This window comes from Bufo bufo, chromosome 5 (assembly GCF_905171765.1).
Source record: "Bufo bufo chromosome 5, aBufBuf1.1, whole genome shotgun sequence".
Taxonomy (NCBI): Eukaryota; Metazoa; Chordata; class Amphibia; order Anura; family Bufonidae; genus Bufo; species Bufo bufo.
The window spans coordinates 512,868,328-512,893,910 of NC_053393.1; the positions used below are offsets into that span (position 1 = coordinate 512,868,328).

A 25,583-nucleotide genomic window follows, 5' to 3' on the forward strand; every position below is an offset into this window, starting at 1 on the left:
GGCTATTGCGCCTTTCCTGACATGTCTGCTTTAGTAACACCTTGTGTTCCCCATGTAATAATTTTGTAGCATCTACTGTTATGACTCTGTTATGTGGCATTCCTTTATTATTCCTGCTAGAAGTTATGAATGAATTGCCAGCCGTTTGCAATGAAGGTCCTGATGGGTGTTACCAGTTGGGCGGGTGTCCCTGCACAGTCTGACACTGGCAGCACTGATTGGATAGTGTCAGACTGTTCAGGGACACGCCCCCCAACTGGTAACACCCATCTGCAAACTGCTAGTAGTTCATTCATAACTTCTAGCAGGAATAATAAAGGAACGGCACAACACAGAGTCCTGAGAATAGAGGCTCCAGAATTGTTATTAGATGGGGAGTGCAAAGTAGTTCGTACAACAGACATGTCAGGAGAGGGGGCAGCTCCCGACCCATCTTACACATTTAGAGCACATCCACAGGACCCACACCTATTGGGAGACCCGGCCCCAAGTTGCTGGTTCCCAGCCTCTGCTTTCAGTGTAGATGTGCGCAGCTCTCTCCGCTGAAGTTCATGGAACTTACAAAATGTAGATGCCCGATGTAGATCAGATAGAACAGGTTTACTGTCCCTTTAAAATAGTACTTTACAGGTTCCAGAGGACCGAGGAGCAGGATTTCTATGACTATCTGCACGTTTTCTACTCTGTGGTGACACAGTGACCGTACATCAGATCATCATCAGCCCATGATCCTTGGGCTACAGACACGAGAGGCGGCTCTGGGGCCGAGCGCGTCATGGCGGTGACCAGAGCAGGGCGCAGGCTGCACAATCGCATCCAGTCCTTGCTACGTCGTCCTTATAATCCATTTGAGGAGATTTGGAGGAAAAGCATTTCTTCCTCAATGGTAATCAGCGCAAACCCAGTTTTAAAGTGACAGCCTGGAGGCTTTTTCCGCTCCTTACATCGCCGGGCCTTTTCAGATAAGCGCAGCTACACGATCTTCTCCGGGGACCTGCGCGCACAATGGAAGCAGTTTGTGTTTTCCTGAGGTTCCACGTGAATGAAGTTGCAGGAAGAAGGGCAAGAAATAATGGATTGCCATCTGCGCACTATATCAGGGAAGCTGCCGCGTTTCAGGAGCTCAATAACATTTAAAACAAAAGGGTTAAACCTGATCTTGTGCCCTCCTGCACGCTCTGCGGCCCCCCCAGGCAGCCCCTCTGTACGTCACACAATAATTATTACGACCAATAGAAAAGGGTCTTCGACTAATCTGTATCAGCAGATATTGGCAAGGAAGAATATGCTTTTAGGGACATAATAGGTGGAGACACCTCTATCCAATATCCAAGAGGGTCTGACCACCCGGCCCCTTGAACTGTCCAGATCGGAATAGAATTCTGCACAATATTCGGACGTGTTACAAGTAATTCTAAGCCTCTGTTCACACTTCAGCTCCAATCTAAAAGCATTCTCCGTGAAATAATAATTCTGGAGCATCTACGTTGTGTCATTCCTCTGCTGTTCCTCCTAGAAATATAGAAATAAATTGACATTTGGATGTCTTATCAGTGGGGTGTGTCCCTACACAGTATGACGTGTGGATTGGACAACGTTAGGGTGTGTAGGGACACCCCTCAACAGGTAACGCCCAGTTGTAAATATATTCATAAAGCTCTAAGAGTAGTAACAGAGGAACAGCACAGTTACAGTATTTACTAAAAACGGACATGTCGCCAGATCCTCTTTGGAGGGGTTTGGCCACTTTCTGATCGTATTTCGGAAGTGGCATGTAAAGCTCTAGAAGTGGTCACTCCTTGGGCCCCAAGATGGCAGCGGTCATATGATTTGCCTCCTCAGTCACGCCCTCTTCTGCATCGTGCTGCAAGCGCTCAGCATACACGCAGACACAGGCGATTACGTATCGGTCAACACGCTGCTGCTTTCCGAGGGAGTAGAAAAAGACTGGCGCGTCGGGGTAAGGGGTGATTTTAAAAGCTTTGCAAGTCAGTACACAGCGGTGTGCGCCATTTCTGACATTTTACTAGGAAGTGACCACAACCACTTTAAGGCTTTCTTATTAACTAAGGCCTCATGCACACAACTGTAATTGCAGATCCGCAAAAAAAAAAACGGACACGGTCCGTGTAGCATTCTCATTGTTTTGTGGACACATTCACTTCAATGGGTCTGTGGTCCGCATTTTGCAGCCAAGTATAGGACATGTTCTATCTTTTTGCGGAACGGACATATGGACGCTGAAAGCACATGGTTCACCTGATAGACTATGTCTGTAAAATGCGGATAATAGACCCACTGAAGTCAATCGGTCTGCCAAAAACTGCAGACGGCACACGGACCGAATCCGTATTTTGTGGACCGCAAAACGGAGACAGCCCCGTGCATGAGGCCCAACAAGAAGAATATCAGATCAGTTGGGATCAAAATAAGTAGGAATCAAAACACTTCAGTTGAGGGACCACTCGTCCAGGGCTGTTTTTTACCAAAATTCAATCATTCATCCATATGACGCATAAACTATTTATCCCCCCCCACATATCTCCTGATCAACTTACACAGACAGACGCCAGGATGGTGGCTCCTTGTGGATTACTCTATGGTACTACTCACCCCATCTGGCATATGCCTAGGGATTCAAACTGCCAGCACTTCGCTCTGTTCATACTGTAACCCGAGAATCTTACAAGAAAGCAACAATTCTCCTGATATTTGGAGGCTCCCACTTGTGATGTGAGCACAGCCTCCGTGGAGGCTGACATCAGGTGTAACAGGCAGGTGACCGCTATATCAGGTGCATGGCAGCACATACATGGCCTCCTGTCTGATATAAATAAGGGGGTTTTATGATGGCCGGTATGAGTTTTCTGGCATCAAGAATACGCAATTTGTGCAAAATACAAAAAAATATATACGGTATATTTTTTAAATTGCAGCTTTTTGTGTTTTTACGCTGATTTAAACTGGGCTGGACTTAGAGTGAGGCCAACGGATTTACAATCATTTACGTCGTAGATTGGCGTCAATCACAGAGCAACACTACACCAGCTCATAGCTCGGCTAATACATGTATATTTGCCGTACACGTGTGCGCGCACCTGTCTCGTGTTACAATAGGAGAAGTCATTTGTTTGGATCTGACCTCAACGTATTTTACTTGATGCTGAGCGCAGACTGCACACAAATGAGCCGAGGCGGCTGGCAGCAAAATCTGGGTTTGTTAACCAAATGCCCTGCGCCTCCTGGACCAATATTTGACTCCAAGTATTTCCATAGAATGCAAGATGACGGCAGACCGCAGCCAGGCCATACGAGCTCCTGTATACGGCACGTCTTGTATGTGTGACCTCACTTAGGCCTCATGCACGTGACCGCAAATACAAGTGTGCAAACCGCCGATCAGCGAAATACTCCCACAGCCATGTCGGCACTTTGATTGACAGGGCCAGGCGGGATTATGTTTTCACTGCCTGGTCCTATCAAAGTGCATAGGGGGCGGCAGTTGCAGAGAGAGCAGAGACTCTAGGTGTAACGGCAACACCCCCATTGCACCTAGAGGCTCATTTGCATATTTAAAAACACAATCTTTTTCTTAGCAATGCGGCCACATGTGAACATGGGCCCTACACAGATGCCTTCAGCTGCCAAGCGCACATGTAACAGGTCAGCCGGTGTCATAGATACAAATCTGCTGACAGATGCCCTTTAAAAGGGGTTCTACAATATGAGCAGGCAGGGTGCAGGGGTTAACAATTCATCTGTCACCAGTATTCTGGTTTCACAGCAAAGATCCCTTCTCCTCTTCCGGTCCCCTCGCCGTATTGGAAGCCTGACGTCAGTCAATGGTCTCAGCAGTGATGTGTGCAGGCACCACTACTGCTAAGGCCACTGACGGGCATGAAGCCGGCAGGCCACACTTCTGGTCCAGTGCAGAAGGGAGTCTGGTGCTGGAACGGGAGCAGCGGTGACGGGCGAGTCTCCAGTGACTGTGAACAGGCACCAGGAAGTAGAGAGCAGCAAGTACACGGAGAAGCATTGGCAGGGGAATTTTTTAATTTGTTTTTTTTTTTATAGCATTTTTGAGGCTTTTCTAAATCATTTTTATCACCTGGATCTCCCCCGTAAATGCACAAAAAAATATATCTGCCATATACAATGACAATTCCAAAGTCAACCTCTAAACTTTTCTTTTCAAACATACACAGTCGTATATATATATCGGTCAGAAAAAAACTAATTGATTGAATATCCCGGGTTTAAAAATACAAGCTTTTAGGGCCGTTAATGGCTCTTCTGCTGGCAGTAACACAGCGTACGCCCGCCGCTTTTTCAGGCGCTCTGCGGTCTGCGCCTTGCATCATGCAAAACAGCTAAATGGTGACATTTTAAGTTGCCCCCTATTTTGTGCTATAAATGAAATGTATTTTACTGTACGCTTCGCACTGAGCCGCACAGCTGACAGCCAGCGCGTCTACGTTCGGATAAAGCTCCTCCACTGAGCTAACTAAATCAAAGTGGTAGACGACTTGCAAGTCAGCGGGGAGGCAAATTAGTATTTAGTCATGCTCTTTATATTTTTATTAAAAGATTAAAACTCCGTGTGAAACGCATGGCATGCTGCCACCGTCGAGGGGCTGGCTGCCAGCACCACTGCAAACACATGCCAACAAGGAATCGATCTAAGCTCGAGAAATGGCTCCGCCATGCACTCCACCTCGCTACGGTAAGTTAGATTTATTGCTAAACAATATAATTAATAAGGACGGCTAAGGATTTCGGCACAAAGGGAAGGGGGGCAGAGCTAATAGGTTTTAAATAAATTGGACTTACAGATTATCGGAATCACGCCGTGTGAATCCCTTCAGCGTGTTTACCAACCTATCAGACATATTCCTAAACTTCTCATCTTGGCAAAGGTTTAATTGCAGACCAGGAGCGGGACCGACGTCTTAATCAGCCAACGCAATAATGGATAGGGACCTCTGGACACCCCACCGCCGGACCAGATGCTTCACATTCTGAATGTGAAGCTATCTCGGAGCCCGCGTCTGCACGTCTCTGTTCTACGAATGTGTTAGGGCACACGCTGCAGATTTTATTGCTGAATTTTTCGCGGCTGAAAATCAGTTGCACGTGCTCAAATGAATGGAAAAGACTTTCAGTCGTGGAAAATTCTGCAAGAAAATCTGCAGCGTGTGAAGGCGCCCATATCAGCTTATTAGCCGGCAGCACGGAGCAGGACAATGACATCACCATGACACAATCAACCTAAAAATTTTGTCAAGGGCCAATTTAGGGCTTTAAGGCCCCTTTCACACGAGCGAGTTTTCCACGCGGGTTGCGATACGTGAAGTGAACGCGTAACACCCGCACTAAATCATGACCCATTCATTTCAATGGGTCTGTGCACGAGCGTTGTTTTTCACACATCAGTTCTGCGTTGCATGAGAATCGCAGCACGTTCTACATTCTGCGTTTTTCACGCAGCCCTGGCCCCATAGAAGTGAATGGTTGCTAGGAGATGTTGTTTCTAAACCTTCATTTTTTTTATTTTTTTTTCAGGCATCAAAACGGATTGCACCCGCGCGGAAAAACGGAAACACTGAACGCAATCACAGACAAAACTGACTGAAATTTCTTGTGAAATGGTGCGAGTTTCACTGAACGCACCCTGAGCCAATCCGTATCGTTCGTGTGAAAGAGGCCTTAAAGAGGAGCCGTCCCCTCTCTGACATGTCTATTTTAGTAACTAGTTGCATTCCCCATGTAATAACAATTCTGGAGCATGTATACTTCACGCTGTGCCGTTCCTCTATTATTCCTGCTAGAAGTTATGCATGAATCGCTAGCAGTCTGCAATGAAGGTGGAGATGAGTGTTACCAGTTGTGGGTGTGTCTTTGCACAGTCTAACATTATCCAATCAGTGCTGCCAGTGTCAGACTAGGCAGGGACACCCCCCCCCCAACTGGTAACAACCATCTGGACCTTTACTGCAAAGTGCTAGTTATTTATCCATAACTTCTAGCAGAGATAATAAAGAAATGGCACAGCATGGAGTCATAAGAATAGATGCTATAGAATTATTAGTACATGGGGATGCAAGTAGTTATTAAACAGGCATTTCAGGAGTGGGGACGGGTCCTCTTTCATTCTGATGGCCTACTCTTAGGTTAGGATATCATTATGAGATCAAAGGAGGTTGTTTAAAGGGGTTGCAGCACTTCATATTCATTATTTATGTGGCCCCTTTAACAGCTGCCAGGAGTGGGCCAATAAACTCATGCCAATTTAATATGGATGGCCTATCTAATGCCCTGATAAGGCCTTGCCCACTGATTACCTTAGGTCAGTGTCAGAGGGCCATGTGTCGGCCACGTCTCCTGGACCAGCCGTGGCTCATGTAAACTGAACTCCTAGGATCACATTGATTTATGATGCTGTCACTTCCTGTCGGACCGCGGCTCTGCTGTACCGTAGTCAGGTCACCCTGTGGGTACGGTACAGCAGACCGACGGTCAGTCCGGGACGGCACATGGACACACAGCCATCTTGTCATACAGATGATGGCCGGATCCTACTGACAAAGTCATAGAGGGGAAATTTTCTTAAGACAAAGTCCACTGGTGCAAGATGCCCCAAAATTATTAAAAGGCGGGAGGTCTGCGCACCAGTAACCGAAATCTACAGCAGCTAGGAGACGGTGTAGGTGTCGGACTTCAGAGACCACTCCATGGTGAACTCGGCGTAAAAAGGTAAAAAGCTGCAATATCTGCGCAAAAAGACGCGTGGGCATCAAAATACAAAACTTCTCTCTGCCAGGAAACTGGCATCTACATCAGCTCCCCCCCATGGTTTGGCAGCTTTTGACCGTACGACTGCGCCACTTCAAAAAGACAAGACATTTCTATTTTAAAAAAAATATATGTTCTCTATTGTGTCGTTTTATTATTTATGAGAATAAGGGGATGGGAGCACCAAAAAAGTGCCCGGAGCAACAGCAACAGTCCCTACTTATTACTGTTTATTTAGCGGTATCGGTCTGGTGGTATCAAGCACAATTAGTACCAGGCATGGTGTAACGTCTGACAGGCCGCAAAACATTGCAAATAGAAAACTGCCGCTGTGTCAAAAAATATTAAAGGGGTTTTCCGAGACTTCCTCTGGATAGGTCATCGGTGGGGGTCCGACACCCAGAAAACCCACCAATTATCTGTTCACGAAGGCAGCAGCGCTCGCAGCTTTCCCTAGGCCGAGTGACATTACGTTCATCAGTCACATAGCCTAGGCCTGTGATGGCTAATCTCCGGCACTCCAGCTGTGGCGAAACTACGACTCCCAGCAGGCTCCATTCATTTCTATAGAGTTCTGAGAACAACCAAGCAAGTGTGCATCTTGGGAGTTGTAGTTTTACCATATCTGGAGCGCCGGAGGTTAGCCATCGCAGTCCTAGGAGCAGCTCAGCCCCATAGAAGTGAATGGGGCTGAACTGCGATACCAAGTACAGCCACTATACAATGGGCGGCGCTGTGCTTGGTGAGCGGAGAGAAGGCCACAATGCTACTGCGAGGGTAAAGTCTTGGAAAACCCTTTAAAATACAATACAATTTAATCACTTTCTTGGGAGATACCTCTTTGCAAATTCGTTTCCCAAGGAGCATTACTGATGCGTCTCCACACCCCGGAGTACTTCCAGTAAGTCTCCATACAGGACTGGTCTCTTTCAGGCGATTCATTATTTCTCAACAAAGTAACCGTTCCTTTGTTATTCCTCCTGGAAATGTATTAATGAAGTGACAACTAGGCGTTAATAGGGTCACCCTCTGCACTGACTGGACAATATTACACTTCGTAGGAACACTCCCTATTGCCAAGGGAGACGATAAAATCTCGTTGTCCATTTGTGTCATACATTTCCAACAGGAATAACAGAGAAATGGCACAACGCAACGTTCTAAGAAAATATGCTGCAGGATTTTCAGTTTCATCGGGAATGTGTCTATTTACTGAAACAAAAACAGGTCAGGAGAGGCGTCGGGTCCTATAAGGAGCTCAAAGGCGAGGCGCCCCAAGCTTCACTGATGCCTCCGCACAAGATGTCTGCAGCTTGACAGATGCACTTTAATTGTGCGCAGACCGGCTCACATGTTCCACGAGCGGCAGCCAAGTGTAAAGGAAAAGGTGAGGTCTCTGATCAGAGAACACGGGCGGACGTGAGACTTCCTCGCTGAGAATACATTGTAGGTGGGAGTAGTAGACCACGCCATAGTCAATATTAATAGGCTTGGCACACAGTCCCTGCTCGCACTAATCAGCACTTGCTTCTATTATTGCAGAGACGTCACACTTCATTACTATCACCTCGTAATTTTAACCTGCTTAATAAAGATTACCGACACCCCCCCCCCCACCAATCCCGCTACACAGTGCGGGTCTGTGCCATTAACAGCTCCCATCTCTAGATTAGACACAATCACTTCAGTCTGCCCGCCAGTGAGGAGTATCGGCTTCATGGTACAACCACAAGATCCGGCATAAACCTGGGCGGTAGACGCACGTCCAAATGCTATTAACATAGCAGGGGACTGGGGGGGGGGAAGAATTCTGAATACCGTGTATTATAAACAGTTACCAGCAATGCGTAATTACAGCGCCACGACAAGTACGTTGGTCAATTGGAAAATTGTCAAAAACCTTTTACAGCGTCTGCATATTTTCTGCGGACAAGGAGGATTAATAATGCGGTCCAAACCACGGTTTCAAAGATCGGATATCGCTCAGCACAGCTAATTGGATTTCGGCACGTTTACTATATTTGCACCTTTCTAAAGGCGTTTTTTTTTCTTCAATTTTTTGTTCTCCCCGAAAGGCCCACAGAAAGTAGCGGAACAGATGATGAAGAATGGGGGTCATTCATTGGATACAGGGCCATGGAGATGCTTGAGCCGACAGTCTGAGCTTGTGGCTCACCTCTAATCCCGCAGAGCCGACAACTGCTGGAAAAGTACTACTTGCGCCATGCCTCGAAAGTCTGCAGCTGTCCGTAAATGCTGAGAGTTGTAGCTTCACAACAACTGCAAAGCCAGGGGTTGAGGCCAAGGGTGGTCAACCAGAGGGAGACGTGACAACAACCGAAAAATCCCAAAATGTAGACGTTCTCCTAATATTTCACAGCGGTGCATTAGGTAACCACTTGATCTATGCTGCAGTATTGCTCTATACGAATGCAATATTTTTGCCATTTTTAACTAAAAAGATCACAATTAGGAATTCAAGATCAGTGTGGTTATTATTACAGGACGGCGCATCCCAAAAAGATATGGAGGTTGGCCGCTTCGATACGAAGATCCTGAGCGGAAGTGACCCTTGGAGAGAAAGGTTAGAGGGATACACAATAAGGCCTCATGCGGTCCGTGTGCCGCCCGCATCTTTTTTTTTTTTTTTGCAGACCCCATAGACTTCAATGGGTCCAAGGTTGCAGAACTGCAAGATTTTCCTAATCTGCAATTTGCAGACCGCAAAAGACATATATGGTCCTGGGTATGTAGCCTAATTGATACAAACTAAAATCTTAAAGTCAATTTTAAAAAGTCTTTTATAAAAAATAAATAAAATAAAAACTGCTCTTGGCACCAACTTACGAGTCTCACAGCGACTGTCATGTCATCCCCCATTCAAAAGAAAGGGAGCCCTACCCGCCGAGCTGCATCGTACTGTATGTGTGAATAGGTTCAGGATAGAAATCCAGTCAAAATGTATTGTGCATCGATGATTCATTTTTCCTTTGAAGGGACTCTATCAGCAGTTCTGAGCCCTCAAAACTGCTGACAGCATTACACCTGTGACAGGGTGAGCAGCACAGACGTACTTTGGAAGATGGTCAATGTTTTCTTCCTGGGCTGTGACAAAAAATGCCGAGGAGGCGGTAACTTGTTGGGTTGGCCTATCTCACAATATGGAGGTATATCGCTAGGATATGGCATCAGTATCCAATGTGTGTGTGTGTGTGTGTGAGGGGGTGGGGGGGGTCACACCTCTGGGACCCACACCTATCTCTAGAACAGGACCCTCAAAGTGAACAATGGCACTAGGGCAGGCACTTCTCTGGGAGTTTCAGAAATCGCCGAGCGCAGTGATTGGGTCGTGGTGCACTCTCCGTCGCTTTGGGGGCCCATTTCTAAAGATAGGCTCAGGGACCAGCACCTATCAGACATTGGTGGCATATCCTAATGATATGCCATCAAAGTGCAAGATGGGCCAACCCCTTTAAGTGCACTGATACCTTCCCAGGACCTCTGCTCTGGAGTGCTGTCACTCAGAGCAGAAGGGTGCCGCATGGGATACATCAATATCCCGGTCATGCAAACTGCACGACTGTCTCTCTAGGCATGTCTGCAACACTATAAATCACCTCAAGACTGCTGACGGGCTCCTTTTGAGGTGAACCTGTCATGCTGAACATGGTGTCTGAGCTGCAGGCGCCTTGTTATAGAGCAGGAGGAGCTGAGCAGACTGATATATAGTTTTATGGGCAAAGATTCAGTATAAATTGTAATTCATTTTAATCTCTGCTCCTTCGACACTTTTGTGACAAAGCCTATAGAGAAAAGTGTCCGTCACTAACAGGACCGCCCACTGGACTCCTAAACATAGATTGAACAGGAATTTAAAATTAAACTATACCTAATATTTTTCCCATAAAACTAGATGTCAATCTGCTCAGCTCCTCCTGCTCTATAACATGCTGCCTGGAGAAACAACGTGGCAGGCTCCCTGTAAGCCTGTTCCCTGCTTTATGAGCCGATATCTTCTCCGTTTGGATTGCGCAACTTCGAGCTTCTCCTGGGAAGAATAAGCGTCGCCCGTTTACCATTTTCAAGGCATTGAACGTGTGACCTAGTCGGCTTTGTGCTGCAAAAACAATTGTTCCTTCTTTTTCAGAGGTGGATGGGCAACAACACGATGAGCCGGTGGGTATGCGAATCTAGAAGCACATGCAGAGGGTAAATGAACGAGGCGCCAGGTCATGCTGACATCACTACGAATGACAAAACAAGACCGTGGGCAGAAGCTCAACTAATGAACGGCAACGGTGAAATGTCTCGATTGAGCGCGAGTTCCATGCATGCGGAAACGGCAAGTAAACTTACTTTTTTCTCCTTCTCATGATGTTTATCCTGAGAGTGAGAGGAAGAATCACTTAAACTTTGATCACATGATCTACTAAAATCCAGTTTGCCTTTTTTCTATAGAGTAAAAATAAAAGAAATAAGTGTTGCCATGACACCTATAGGCTCTGCTCTCTCTGCAACTGCCGCTCTCTCTGCAGGAACAGGCATAATCACTGCACTGCCTGGTCCTGTCATTTAAAGTCAAGAGGATGCGGCAGTTGCAGAGAGCAGAGCCTCTAGGTGCAACGGTAACGCCCCCGTTGCTCCTAGAGGCTCATTTGCATATAATAAAACATCACTTTTCTCAGCAATGCGGGCACATATGGACATGGGACCAACGCAGATGTCTTCAGCTGCCAAGTGCACATGTAACAGGTCAGCCGGTGTCATAGCTACAAAACTGCTGACAGATGCCCTTTAAAAGGCAGTCATACACAATCAATGGCTGTCAGCTGAATGATGATTTGTCCGAAAGCTATCATTCCCGACCCCCCCACACAATCTACATTCAAATCAATGAGGAGAGGGAGAAAACCACAGCTGGACACTTCTGTCAGGAGCTTATGTCCCAGGGGAGCAAAAGGATTGAATGAAAATATTCACTTAGCCCAATCCAGCTCTTCCCCCGACATCATCTCTCGGGGAGCTCCCCACACACATTAGACTGTTGGCTGAATCCACTGCTACCGGTGGCTTCGGCTGACAATATAGTAATGTGTGTGGCAGCCTTAAAGGGGTTCTGTACCTTTTTAAAGGATAGATCATCAGCATCTGATAGGCCGATCAGCTGTTTGAGAAGGCAGCAGTGTTGGCAGTAGCGCTGCGGCCTTCTCACCGTTTTCTGCCGCCAAGTGACGTCACGACTATTATCGCTGGCCTGGGCGCACCTCAGCCCCATTCACTTCAATGGGGCGGAGGCGCCTCCAGGGCAGTGATCGTAGTCGTGACGTCACTGGCTTGCGGGAAGCAGAGAGAAGACTGCAGGTGACCGGCGGGGGTCCCAGGTGTCGGATCTCCACCGATCAAGTGCCTAGTGATCTATTGAAAGGGTCGATAATCAGTAATAAAAAGGTACAGAACCCCTTTAAGTCTAATGATGGCTGCAAGTGACCAAAGTGCTGTCGTACAAACACTAAACCAGAAATGCACAACTGCCTGCAGCAGGAGCTTCCCCCCTAACATTTTAGCAGTAAAACATAAAAATTGTTAAAGGGATTGTACCATCCGGACATTCGTGGCCTATGTACAGTATAGGTGCACGTCCCACCTCTGGTACCTGCTCCTATCTGAAGAACAGGGCCCCGTCGTGTGGCGCTGGGAATGTACAGGAAGCAGTGCATGCCCGGCTCTCTCCATCCCTTGCTATAGGACTTCATAAAATAGTCGAGTGCGCTCCCTCTGCTGTTTTCAGAAGTCCGATAGCAGTTTAGGGAGAGGGCCAAACATGCGTGGTTCCCAGTGGCATGCGCACAGGATCAAATCCCTGAGGTGAGAGCTGCACCTGACACGTATTTGGCCTATCCTCTGGACAACCCCTTCAAGGCTTGTTTAAAACGGAAGCTGCAGGAGAATACCGCTGTGCGCATGTAGAAAATCGTGCAGACTGAACAAGAGTGGGATCAAATGTATCCCCTGTTCGCTTGTATCATTCATTTCCAGATTTAGCGTTCCTTTAAAACATGGCTTTATGTTAGATTTGGAGCTCCGTATCCGAAAATCATGGTTCCGATTGCCATAATGATATAAGACAGGGATCAGCAACCTTCGGCACTCCAACTGCTGTGAAACTACAACTCCCAGCAGGCATCATGCTCACCTGTTTGTCCAACTCTCATAAAAGTGAACAGAGCATTCTGGGAGTTGTAGTTTCAGAACAGCTGGAGTGCCGGAGGTGGTGGATCCCTGATATAGGAAGACATTAATGAGCGCAATATTGGGAAAAATACGCAAAGTATTGCAGGGTGGACATGTACTTTAACAACGACCTTTTATGCTCCCTCCACGCAAATCTTCTATTACCCATATGGAAAGGAATTTCTAATCCTGGAAATGGAAATGTATTCAGTGGATGCACATTGAGCAGCAGAAATCTGGGGGTCGCCTCGTGGGCAGGGGCATACCGGTTACCAATCCGAAGCCTCACCAGTTACACAGGAATCTGATCGCTTATTCCAAAATAATACATTACGAATGCTCTCGTTTTACTTTTGCAATTTAAGGAGGAAACAAAAAGGGCCCCTTGGCAAGGAATGGCATAGCAAACAATGCAGGAATTCAGTCAATCGAGGGGCAAAGCAGTTTCTTCCTGCAAACTTCAGCTCATGATATGCGTAAAGAACCCTTTGTGCAAATGTGCTCCATACTTCCCAACTACGCAGAGATTACACTGTAAATAATATCCCTGTAAATGGATTAGACATTCCGGCATTAACATGGCGATTACAAGGCAGCCGTCCAAAGGAATATGCCGCTTCACAAAAACTATGGGGCCGTGATATTGAGCGATGTCACGTGTGATCTGCACATGGTCATGGTGCAGCGACCACTGATGGTACGGTCATGGATTATGGCACGCTTTGTAGTCAGAGGCATCGGCAGCTATTTGTAGGTCTCATATGTTATGAATGAGACTGGCGCAAGAGTCAGCGTATGGGCCCTGGACCTCAGTGATATCAACTTGCAGGAGAAACACGACTGCACTGTAGGGCCCCACAATGAAAGAGATCGCCCCTCCACTCACACCAGAATGAAGCCCAAAAGGCCTAACGTGGTTACAGTTTTATATAAAATTACCATCCCCCTGATGTCCGCTGAAGTAGGCGCTTGTATTCCCACAATATATCCTGGAGAATCTTTTCTTAGAATTCTCCATTGGGAAATTAGTTAGGGCTCATTCAGACGGCCGTATGCTGTCCGCAAAAATACTGAATGCTATCCGTTTTTTGTTTTTTTGCGCATCCGCAAAAAAAAACAATAGCATTCAGTATTTTTGCGGACCCGTAGACTTCAATGGGGGCCATGTCCTGATATTCACGGACAAGTATAGGACATGTTTCATTTGTTTTGCGGAACCGTGGAATAGAAAAGGGCCCCATAGAAGTGAATGGGTCAGCATCTAATCCGCAAAAAAAACGGATCCGCATTTTTGCGGATAGCATACGGCCGTCTGAATGAGCCCTTAGTCCTAAGAAATCGGCAACTAGGTTTTACCATCCGCCCTTGTCAATGGGGCATGTCCCTACACAGTCCAAACATAATCTAACCAGGACTGACCATGCCACCCTGTGTCAGGGCACTACCCACTGGCAAAGCAGGGGTTAACCTGGGATGATGACCTATCATCAATATCAGATGGGCGGGGGTCAGACACCTGGGGCAGCCACTGATGGGCTGTCGGAAGAGGCTGGTGCTCCATAAGCGCCACCACCTCTTCCTAGGCCATGTGACGTCACCGTACATCAGTCACATGGCCTAGTTGCAGCTCAGTCCCCGGTGAGCACCGTAGCTTAGCTGATTGGTGGGGGTCCGAGCCCTGTGGATAGGTCATCGATATTATTTCCCTGATAACCCCTTTAATTTATTCATATATTTCCCGGAGGAATAACAAGGGAACGGCACTGCGCAGACGCTCCAGAATTGTTGTGTCATAGGGTATACAAGTATTCAGACAAGTCAGCGGTAGCGACGACTCTCCGTCACTAGAAATTGAAAAAAATAAATGCATCACATAGAGAAGCGGAGACTAAAATACCCCAAAACTTCCCAACTATTTTTGGACAATGCTTCAGATTGATATGCAACAAGAATTTACCACAGAAGAAGTCACTTCTGCAAAAAAAAAAAAAAGTCTTTTCTTTCAGCAGACGCTTTCTACGAGTTATCCACACGGCAGATCCCCGATTCTTCACAGAAATTAAGAAGGCACCAAGAAGAATTAGGATTTTTCTTGATGTTCTGTAAATTGACCCCACAGAAAAACACTCAAAGCAGATGGAGAAGGATAAAGTCACACTGTGGTCGCCCACCAGGACTTAGTCTTACGTTTATAAACCCCAAGGGTCGCATTCACACAGGACAAGTATTTGGAAGGAGTCTGGATTGACAAAGCCTGATGCAAAGCTTACACATCCAGCAGGACAGGGATGTGCCATTGACAACCATGATTTTTGGGCTTGGTAGTGGGTCGATCACCTGTCACTGATCTGATCAATCTGTCGGCCCATTGCTGCCCTGTTCACACCGGGGTGAGGTACTGCAGCTCAGCTTATGAATGCCCGTCCGGCCACTTACCAGCCTGTGCAAAAGTAGATGCCGACCTTTGGGCACATCTTTCTATCCTCTGATCACCACGGCTTGCGGGTGCGCTTCTGACCATTCTAATCTGACCCAAAATTTCTGATTGTGAGCGATACAGTGCGTTTCGGCCTCTTAACTGACTTCAGTGAAGTCCTTTAGGCCTTCAGCATTTTTAGCAGGAAATCTGCATTTCTACACACGTCCACATAGTGGAATCAAGACCCAGCACTAGTTTTAGAATGGCCTGTACCTGCTTATTCACAGACAAAACCGGCAACTTCTATTAAGCAGAGTGCTGAAGAGTGCAATGGCTGCAGCAGTGCTCCGTCAGGCTGGGTGCACATACGCATCGCATCCGGACGGTCGTTTGATGCCGGACACAGCTGACGGAATCTGAATGCACCGAGCACCGGTCCGGTATCCGCTGCCTGAAAGCGCCGGACAGAAAAATGCTACAGGTTACATTGTTCTGCCGGGGGTTAAATAATCCCGTGGAAAACCATGGGATCAGTTTCGGCATCAGTTTCCCCCCAGCGTTTCGGTGCCACACCAGAGGGAAGCTACAAAAGGATGGCGAGGTATATGGAAGCCCAGCCGTATTGAACTGCTCCTGTTTGAAGGAACTGATATGTGTGTAAATCTCTACAACTAGAGCAGGGATCAGCAGCTTCCGGCGCTCCAGATGTTCTGAAACTACAACTCCCAGAACGCTCCATTCAGTTCTATGGGAGTTGTGAGAATAGCCGAGCATGTTGGCATGCTGGGAGTTGTAGTTGCCGAAGGCTGCTGATGACTGTACTAGAGTGTAGCTTCACCTGGATGAACAGGAGGAGATCAGGCGTCAACTCTTTTAAAGGATATGTTTAAAAATATATAAACCTATCTATAGGGAAAACATAACAGGCAGGCAATGGTGGATGTAAAAGGGCCGTCATCAGGCTCCAGCCATGCCGTCGGCAGCCCGCCCAACCTGACAGGCACCGTCTCCACGCAATTACCTCCTCTATTATCTTGTGTCCTGCTGGTGAACAAAATATATACTGAACAGTGTCCTGAACAAACGCCTATATACACCCTGTACCCAATAATCTCACACTGGGCAGATACAGAAATCGTGGACAGACATGTCGGTAATAGTCGCTGCTCCGGTCCTTACCAATTTACTATAGTGGTATTTACAATAACCACAGTACTGCACATTGTCTGCGCCGTTCCCTTCCTCTTCACAAAGAAGTCCTGCAAACTGTGCGCTGAAAGAGAGAAAACCCATCAGGTTACACAAGGCAATTTAACATGTGAAATGGAGCAAACAACATGGACAAATGAAGTCTTCTATATATTGTGTCATATTATCAGTGACAAATCTCTAAGCCAAAGGGGTCAATGTTTTCAACACAGTCTTTTTCTTATTCTGGAAATCAATGGTGATCTAAGATCGCAGACTTCCCCATTGTGATCATCTTAGGCTACTTTCACACTGGCGTTTTGGCTTTCCGTTTCTGAGATCCGTTCAGGGCTCTCACAAGCGGTCCAAAACGGATCAGTTTTGCCCATAATGCATTCTGAATGGAAAAGGATCCGCTCAGAAAGCATCAGTTTGCATCCGTTCATTCTCCATTCCTCTTTGGAGGCGGACACCAAAACGCTGCTTGCAGCGTTTTGGTGTCTGTCTGACGAAACTGAGCCAAACGGATCCGTCCTGGCACACAATGTAAGTCAATGGGGACTGATCCGTTTTCTATGACACAATCTGGCACAATAGAAAACGGATCAGTCGTCCATAGACTTTCAATTGTGCTCAAGACAGACCGTCTTGGCGATGTTACAGATAAAACAAACGGATCCGTTCTGAACGGATGCAAACGTTTATATTATCTGAACGGATCCGTCTGTGCAGATCCATGACGGATCCGCACCAAACGCGAGTGTGAAAGTAGCCTTACATGTACCTGCAACACATCAGACTGTTCTGGTTGGTTTTCCTGCAGTGGATAGAGCCTGTACCTGCCGAGCTCCTATTGAAGTGAATGGTGCGGCGCTACAGTTACCAGCATTGTCCGCTACACACAGGGTCGTGCAATTTTGGCGCTGGAACTACTGCAGAACAGATGATCATAGATGTTGGACCATGATCAGATATGGATGGTCTATCCTGAGGACAGGCCATCAGTATTAAAATCCTACAGAACCCCTTTAAGCAGACAGCGTGGATTCACTAGCGCTGGTCACCAGGCGTCTGTCAACCAGTGTCTCCTGTTAAGCAGTTTTCTTGATGTCTAACAACTCACCAAGTCACGTGGAAGGCCTGTCGACAACCATGTTTATTGCAGGTCATACAAGCCCCGGTAGCAGCTTTGCTCTCTCGCCCTTGCTCATCACAAATATAGCAAGTCTACAAATAAAGAGGAAAACATGTAAGTATAGAAGCCACCCTCCATACAGTGCAATCATACGGTTATGATAGGTCGGCATTTCATTATTATTATTATTATTATTATTAAAGCGCCATTCATTCCATGGCGCTGTAGATATGAAAAGGGGTGCACAAACATAATTAAAAAAAGGTCAATAAGCATGAACAAGACGAGTTACTAAGGGTCCATTCACGCGTCCGCAAATGGGTCTGCATCCGTTCCGCAATATCGGGAACGGGTGCGGACCCATTCATTTTCAGGAGGCAGAATGGGATGCGGAGAGCACACTATGTGCTCTCCGCATAAGCATTTACGGAGCGCGGCCCCGAACTTCCGGGCTTCGGCTCCGAACTTCCGGGACGGGGCTCTGCAAAAAAAAAAGTTAAAACATGTCCTATTCTTGTCCGCAATTGCGGACAAGAATAGGCAGTTCAATGGGGGGTGCCGGCTGGGTGTGATCCGCAATACACCACGGACGTGTGAATGGACCGTAACTGATACAGAAGGAGGAGGACCCTGCCTGCGAGGGCTTACAATCTTAGGAAATAAAAAGAAAGTGTAACTAATTTAAACAAAACAATATAAAAATATAAAGAATACAGACAAAGTTATGTCAAATATGTACAAACTGAGGCAGCGGCAAAAAATGAGACAAAAACAGTGCTTAAGGGCTCGTTCACATCAGTGCTATTATTTCCACTGTCCCGCTCAGGTATAGGAGTAGAACAATGAAAACAACGGAAGGGATGGATCATGCCCACAACGGACTGGAACGGAGCCAAACAGATTTCACCGACTATAATGGGGTCCGTTTGGTTACGGTTTTTGGTGGAGAAAAAGTCCTGCAGAAAGTTTCTTTCCGCTATTTTTGACAAACTCTTTGACGAAGGCCCCAACGAAGACGTAAACATGCCCTAGGATGGTTGAAATATCTATCACGGCCTCTACTCCAGACCCAAAACACTAGGTCGCGTCTCCACACTGCAGTAGCAAACAGTGATTGTTAACGTCCACAGCGGTATTACCAGCAAAATCGGACGGCTGATTAACGCATTCTTTCAAACCCCTGCTCACAGACTGTGGACATGTGGCTGCATGAGGCTATCGCGCCCTGCCTTACTTATGCATTCAAGTAACACAGCCTTAAAATAAAAAATACTTAAAAGGCTATTCTGGTTATGTTAAGTTTTCCATTATCCACAGGATAGGGGATAGCTATTAGATCGGTGGGGATCCTACCACTGGGACCCCATTCATCACAAGAACGGGGGTCCTGTACCCCCTGAAATAAATGGAGCGTCCGCTCCATTTATTTCTATGGGAGTTCTAGAGACCGCCGACCACAGCGCTCCACTATCTCCGGAATTACTATAGAAATGAATGAAGCGGCAACGTGCATACCCGACCATCCACTCCATTCATTTCAGGGGGCTGCACGGGATACGGGGCACCTGTTTTTGTGATTGTGAGGACCCCCACCAATCTAATAGTTATATCCTATCATGTGGATAAAGGATAACGTAATGTAACTGGAATACCCCTTTAAAAAGCTAAAAGCACAAGTAGGTTAAGGCAGACAGGTCAGAAGCTATTCTGCAGTATGGCAGATAGTTTTCAAAAAACAGGGACCACCCCAGTGGCAAAAATATAATACTGCGTATATATACTTGTCCTCTAGGGGTGCTATTATAGGAGGGTCCACAGTGTGATTACGGCTCATGCGCTACCGCTAATTACTGGGCGGTACGTGAATGCGCCACTGTTCCAATTTTGAAGCCCAGCAATTAGTAGTATAGAACCCCTAATAGAAGGGGCGCCGTCACAGCATTAGATACATGTGAAGTCTGATTTCCTCCATTATGTATATGAGACTACAATTTAGTTTAAAAAAAATAAAAAATGCAGCAGAAAATTAATCAATATGCATTTCCGTCCTTCCGCCATACGAATGTTCTGTTACGTGGGCGCCAATTACTATTGCGGCAGGAAGTGTCCATCACGTTTCTGCCACCCAACCAGGCCCAAAACCTACCCCGCACCGCTGAACGGAACTCGGAAATCCCCATTATACAATAAGGATCTGTGGGACGCTGGAATCATTACATACATACCCATGCAAAAACAATGCGGCCTACAGAGGGTCTGTAGATGACTGGTGCACACAAGGGTTAAGGAGCCAGAGTGACTTAGAATTCAGTGCACATGATGGAGGAGGCTGGGGGAAGGTAGGAGGTGAGTAGTTTCACGTGTAGCCTCTAAGTGATAACAAGCTAGTGGGGGATGGGTATTAAAAGCAATCAGAGAAGCAGCTGGAGGTCCTAAGCCAAGACTTACAGCAAGAAGAAGGCAGAAATGAGACCCTGGTAAAGGCAGAGCGGGGGTCATACTGTAGCGGGCTGGGTATGGCATAGTCTAGGGTAGGGCGGTCTACCAGCAGCTATCCGGCATCTGGAACAATGTCTCCAATAGCTGATTTTTTATTTTTTTTCCCCCTTTACGCACTTCTATAGGCGCAGCCATAATGGAAATGTTTCCTAAATCTGCTTATAGAGGATTGGGACAATTAGAAACTAGATTTCCAGTTATCGGCCATAGGGAAACAATGAAATACTGTGGGTCCCCGGTCATGTGGAGACAAAACTGCTTACAATAAATAAATCCGCAGAGCCAGTCAACTGAGTCGGCTGCAGGGAAGCGGCGTTCACGCCAGTGATTTGGGAGTTGAGTCGTTAGGCTGGTTCTGAGCCATGCAAAGAGGGCAAAGAGTGGCTGCATTCCCACGGGAAGAGGACACCTCCGGCCTCCTTGTAGGAAACAGGTTTCACTGTCCAGAATGGCCTTAACCCCTCGCGCGCCGGCGGAGGCACTGAGGCTTGGCAGCAGGGCTTTAACGCAGGTCTGTGCCTCCATTGTGGCTGTGGTTTACAGGGCCATCTTTCCCCTTCGGAGGCCTCTAGGTCTAGTCTTTTATGAGACAGAAATCACTTGTATGCCCCAAATCAGCGTTGGAGACTTTCCCACGTTTGTTTGTAAATGACAATCTATGCAGAACTTGGCCTGACCTGAAAAAGGAAGGAGGGGGGTGTGAAATGTCCCCATTCAGTGGCCTCCTCGAATTAAATAGCTTCACCTTGCATCGGCTGCCAAAGTATTACTCTCACAAGGTGTGTTGACTGTATGAAACCGATGCCGCGCAAACCAGGAAAATTAATTTCAAATTTTTTATCATAAGCGGTACGGCTAGATTTACAGTGTGCAAAGACACGAGAGAGATGGCGAGAAGCAGGGCAAAGAAATAAAAGTCAGAGGAAGTCTGCCGAACAATCTGGCATCCCGATAATTCTCTGCGAGGTCCAGGGACACAAGCATTTTACTAGATCTATAGGGCCACGCTGTCCTGCCGCTGTTACGGGGGCATCAACACAAAGGAAAAGGACAATAATCAATGTCGGGAAAGAGAGGAGTTACAAAGGTGAAAGGGAGAGAGAGGAGAAAGGAAGAGGAGAATGAAATAGAGCAGAAAGAAAGGATAGTGAAGAGGAGAGGATAGAGAGAGAGAGAAGAAAGAGAAAGAAGATGAGAACGAGTGTGTGAGAGAAAAGAGAAAGAAAGAGAGAGAAAAGAGAAAGAAAGAGAGAGAAAAGAACAGAGTAGAAAGAGAAAGAAAAATAGGAGAGAAGAGAAAAAGAGAAGAGATTACAAGAGAGAGAAAAAAAATGAGAGAAGAGAAAGATGAAAGAAAAAAAATGAGAGGAGAAATAGAAGAGAGAGAGCGCAAGAGAGAAGACAGAAAGAGAGAAGAGAAAAACAACAAGAGAGGAGCGAGAAGACAGAACAGAAAACAAGAGTGAAGAAAAAAAAGGAGAGAAAAAGAGGGGTGAGAAGTGAAAGATGAGAGAAAAGAGGAGATGAGAGAGAAGAGAGATAGGACAGAAAGAGCAAAGATAAGAGGAGAGAGAAAAGAGAAAGGAAAAAGAGAAGACAGAAGAGAGCAGAAAAAGAAGACAAAAGAGAGAGCGAGAGAGAAGAAAGAACCGAAGATGAGAGGAGGAGAAAAAAAAAAAAAAAGGAGATGAGTCAGAAGTGAAAGATAAGAGAAAGGCCTCATGCACACGACCGTTCCGTTTATTGCGGTCCGCAAACCGCGGAACCGCAAAAAACAGAAGCCGTCCGTGTTGCCTTGCGCAATTTGCGGAACGGAACGGGCGCCGGCAATATAAATGCCTATTCTTGTCCGCAAAGCGCAGACAAGAATAGGACATGTTATATTTTTATAACGGGGCCGCGGAACGGAGCAACGGATGCGGACCCAAACATTGGTCGTGTGCATGAGGCCAAAAGATGAGAAAAAGAGGAGAGAAGAGATAGGGGGAGGGAGATAAGACAGGAAGAGAAAGAAAACAGAGAAAGAAGATAGAGAGAGGAGAGAGAAGTGAGAGAGAGACAGAGTAGCACAGACACAGCATTCGCTCCTCTAGTTTGCAGCGATAATGATTTTCAGAAAACTATATGCAAAAACCAAACACTTTTCCCCAATTGGGGGGGGGGGGGGGGTGTCAATGACAGATGTGTGCACCCATACAGGCCTACATCTGTGTACCTCTGAGGGGAACGCTTCCAACATAGCAGTACGTACACGTTTTATTTTTTACTTCCAAAACAATCCATAAATAGGAAGAAAGACAAAAAATACAAAAGTGATTAGGATGGATAAAAAAATAAAAAAATAAAATAAAAACCACAACAATGCTGTAAACCAGAAGCATCCGATCTAATAGTAAATATAGATGAGACCTAAGAGGGCTACCTACCTATACTAGATCTGGCCAAGCCACAGCCCCATGGGGTGGCATTTCTAGTGATTCCCCTGTAAGGGTTAATAGCCGCCCCCTCTCCCAGGTTCCCAGGTCTAGTTGTTGGGAGGTGAATTCCTTCGGGCTGATGTCTGCGCTGCTGATTTGGGCAGGTTTATTTGTCAATGACAATCCGTGCATATTCTTACACACATCAAAGGGGAGAAAATGCTCCTCCGTGTCTACAGCGCAGATTCCCTCATTTCCTGTTGCTGTCTGGTCCAGCGTCAGATTAGCAGCAATAATATGAGACGTCCCAGAAACAGTGGCTCCGACATATGGAATTTTAATAAACGGCTTTAAGGCGAGATCCTGGAGCCTTTCTGGCAGTATGGGCATGAGCGGACGATTATGCGGTGGCCGCCTCTGGAGGAGAACGCCATTCTTCCTCATTTTAAAGAGAGAAAGGATTTTTTGAATTATTATTATTTTTTTTACAATTTTGAACAGAAAGTGAAAGCCAAAATTAAATCTACTGACTCTGGGGGATAAAATTAGCAGCCATTCAATCTTCTGGCATAGATGACCCCTTCACCCTTCTCGCCGCTCTCTCTAATAAAGCAGAGTGTGTGTCGTATGTATAAAGGAAATCCCCGGATGACACCAAAGCCCTACGAAGATTACATCAGGGGGCTTATCAACTACTCAGCAGCCGGACGCCCGGCCCCCATACATCCACTTCACTCCTAGGGCTCAATCACTGCAACTTCCCAAAATGGATAACGTCATTCTCAGTAATTCGGCCTTAAAGGGGTGGTGTCATCTCATACATTTTTTTATTAGTATTTTTTTTTTTTTAAAGGGATTGGCTCTCACACACTGGGGGCATATCACTCGGATATACCACCAACGTCTGATAGGTGCGGGTCCCAGCTCCATCTCTAGAACAGGGCCCAGGAGCGTGTGGCCGCCTTCCATTCATTTCTATGGGAGCGCCGAAAACCGACAAGCAGCACGCACAGCTTTTTTCAGAAGTCCCAAGTAACACCGTGCAAACGCAGCCACCAATCCATTCGCTTCTCTGAAGTTGACAGAAATGGCTGATAGCCATCGCTCGGCTATTTTCGGCACTCCAGTAGAAATGAGTGAATGGCGGCTGCGCATGCGCAGTCCGCTTTCCTTCCGTGGGACCCACACCTATCAGACATTATTGGGTTTTACTGCTTTTGACATCTGTTCCTGTCGTTTTCAACATTCCCATGCAAATTCTGTTAGATGCCCTTAAAAACCGACCACGGCAAAACGACTGGGTCAATTCAAGTAAGCCAGGGTTTCCGCCAGGCTGCCGCCTGCACATTGAGGACTGGCTGCGCACTACGCTTCCACTGTTAATGCTGATAAAGGAATGCACAACTGAGCCCTTATTACCATAGAAGTCCCATAAATACACAGGATCCAGTGAGGACAGCACCCCCGTGTACAAACCATAAAACACCCCGCCACCTCCCAATGACATCTTCACTATACACAACTGTTTTCTGCATCGGAAACTGCTATAATTCCATAGGAATGTTTCCAGAGGGGCGTATATCACAGAAATTGCAAAACAGGAGAATACTTTATGATCTGTGATATTTCTGTACAAGTCAGATTATTCCTTTGAGCCTAAAATTGGAGCAGCGCTATAAATGTCTCCCCTTGCAAAGCCACTGAAATCGTGTAAAAGCGCGTGGGGGGGGGGCAGTGCTGATCGGCAGCCGGCTCCAGCGGTAATTTTACATCTCTGTTCGGAAAAGTAATTATATCAGCGCAACTACAAGCAGCGCGAGCTCGCACGGCCTTTGACAATTACAAAGTCAAATATTACCCCTTGTGTCAATCAGCAACGAGAAGTTCTGTAATGCAAGAAACAGACTCCTCCGTGCCTCGGGAGCCTCGCGAGACACGTGCACGCTGCAGAACTTGTGGCCAAGTCCATATGTTCTACGTGATAATCCGCCCACTGGGTCGACTGTATTTAGGATGTTGCGCTCTCAAACTTCTGCTGCATATTCATGTCAAGAAAGACCTTTAAATAATAACTATTAAAACTGAGAAATATACAAAGCAATCTTCTGTGTGTGTGTCCCGGTGTCTCCTCACTGTCCTGTGTCTGGCTGTAAGACAACTGGCTGCAGCAGGAGCCTCCTCCTCCCTAGGCTGTATTTGCAGGAAGACAAAAAGAGGGTTAAACCCCATCAGCTGCTTCCCAGAAGATTAACCCTTGTGTTCTCTGCAGGATTTCTACAGGACCGCTTGCTTCAGGAACATGCAGAAAATCCTGCAGACAGACTGAGAGCGAGACTATCTGCCGCTTACTTGTAACATTCATTCCTCGGTCTGGTGTTCCTTTAACGGTATTTTTCAGTTCATAAAAAAAATGTCCATGAAAATGCAAAAAGTGTACTCAGTCTAAAGGCCTCATGCACACGACCGTTGTGTGTGTTGCAGTCCGCAAAACACGGATGGTGTCTGTGTGCGTTCCACAATTTGCGGAAGGCACGGACAGCCATTGATAAAACTGCCTATTCTTGTCCGCAAAACGCGGACAAGAATAGGACAGGTTATATTTTTTTGGCGGACCACGGAACGGAGCAACGGATGCGGACAGCACACGGAGTGCTGTCCGCATCTTTTGCAGCCCTATTGAAGTGAATGGATCCGCATCAGAGCCGCCAAAACTGCGGCTCGGTTGCGGATCAAAACAACTGCCGCAAGCATGAGGCCTTAGGCTCCATTCACACGTCCGTGGTGTGTTGCGGACCCGCAAATTGCGGGTCCGAAGATCGGGGCCGCGCTTCGCAAATGCGGATGCGGACAGCACACTGTGTGATGTCCGCATCCATTCCGTCCCCATAGAAAATAAATGGGT

At 46.7% G+C, this 25,583-nt stretch overlaps 1 protein-coding gene across 4 annotated transcripts in view; it reads right to left on the reverse strand.

Moving 5' to 3' along the window:
* The window catches only part of MLLT10 (MLLT10 histone lysine methyltransferase DOT1L cofactor), a 188,600-nt gene that overhangs the window by 86,114 nt on the left and 76,903 nt on the right, over positions 1 to 25,583 (reverse strand). For all 4 annotated transcript variants that reach the window (XM_040434434.1, XM_040434433.1, XM_040434435.1 and 1 more), the window contains 2 exons: positions 17,754 to 17,857; positions 16,622 to 16,715 (listed from right to left, as the gene is read on the reverse strand). In XM_040434434.1, the coding sequence (XP_040290368.1) occupies positions 16,622 to 16,715; positions 17,754 to 17,857 (198 nt within the window). The remainder of the gene's footprint in view (positions 1 to 16,621; positions 16,716 to 17,753; positions 17,858 to 25,583) is intronic.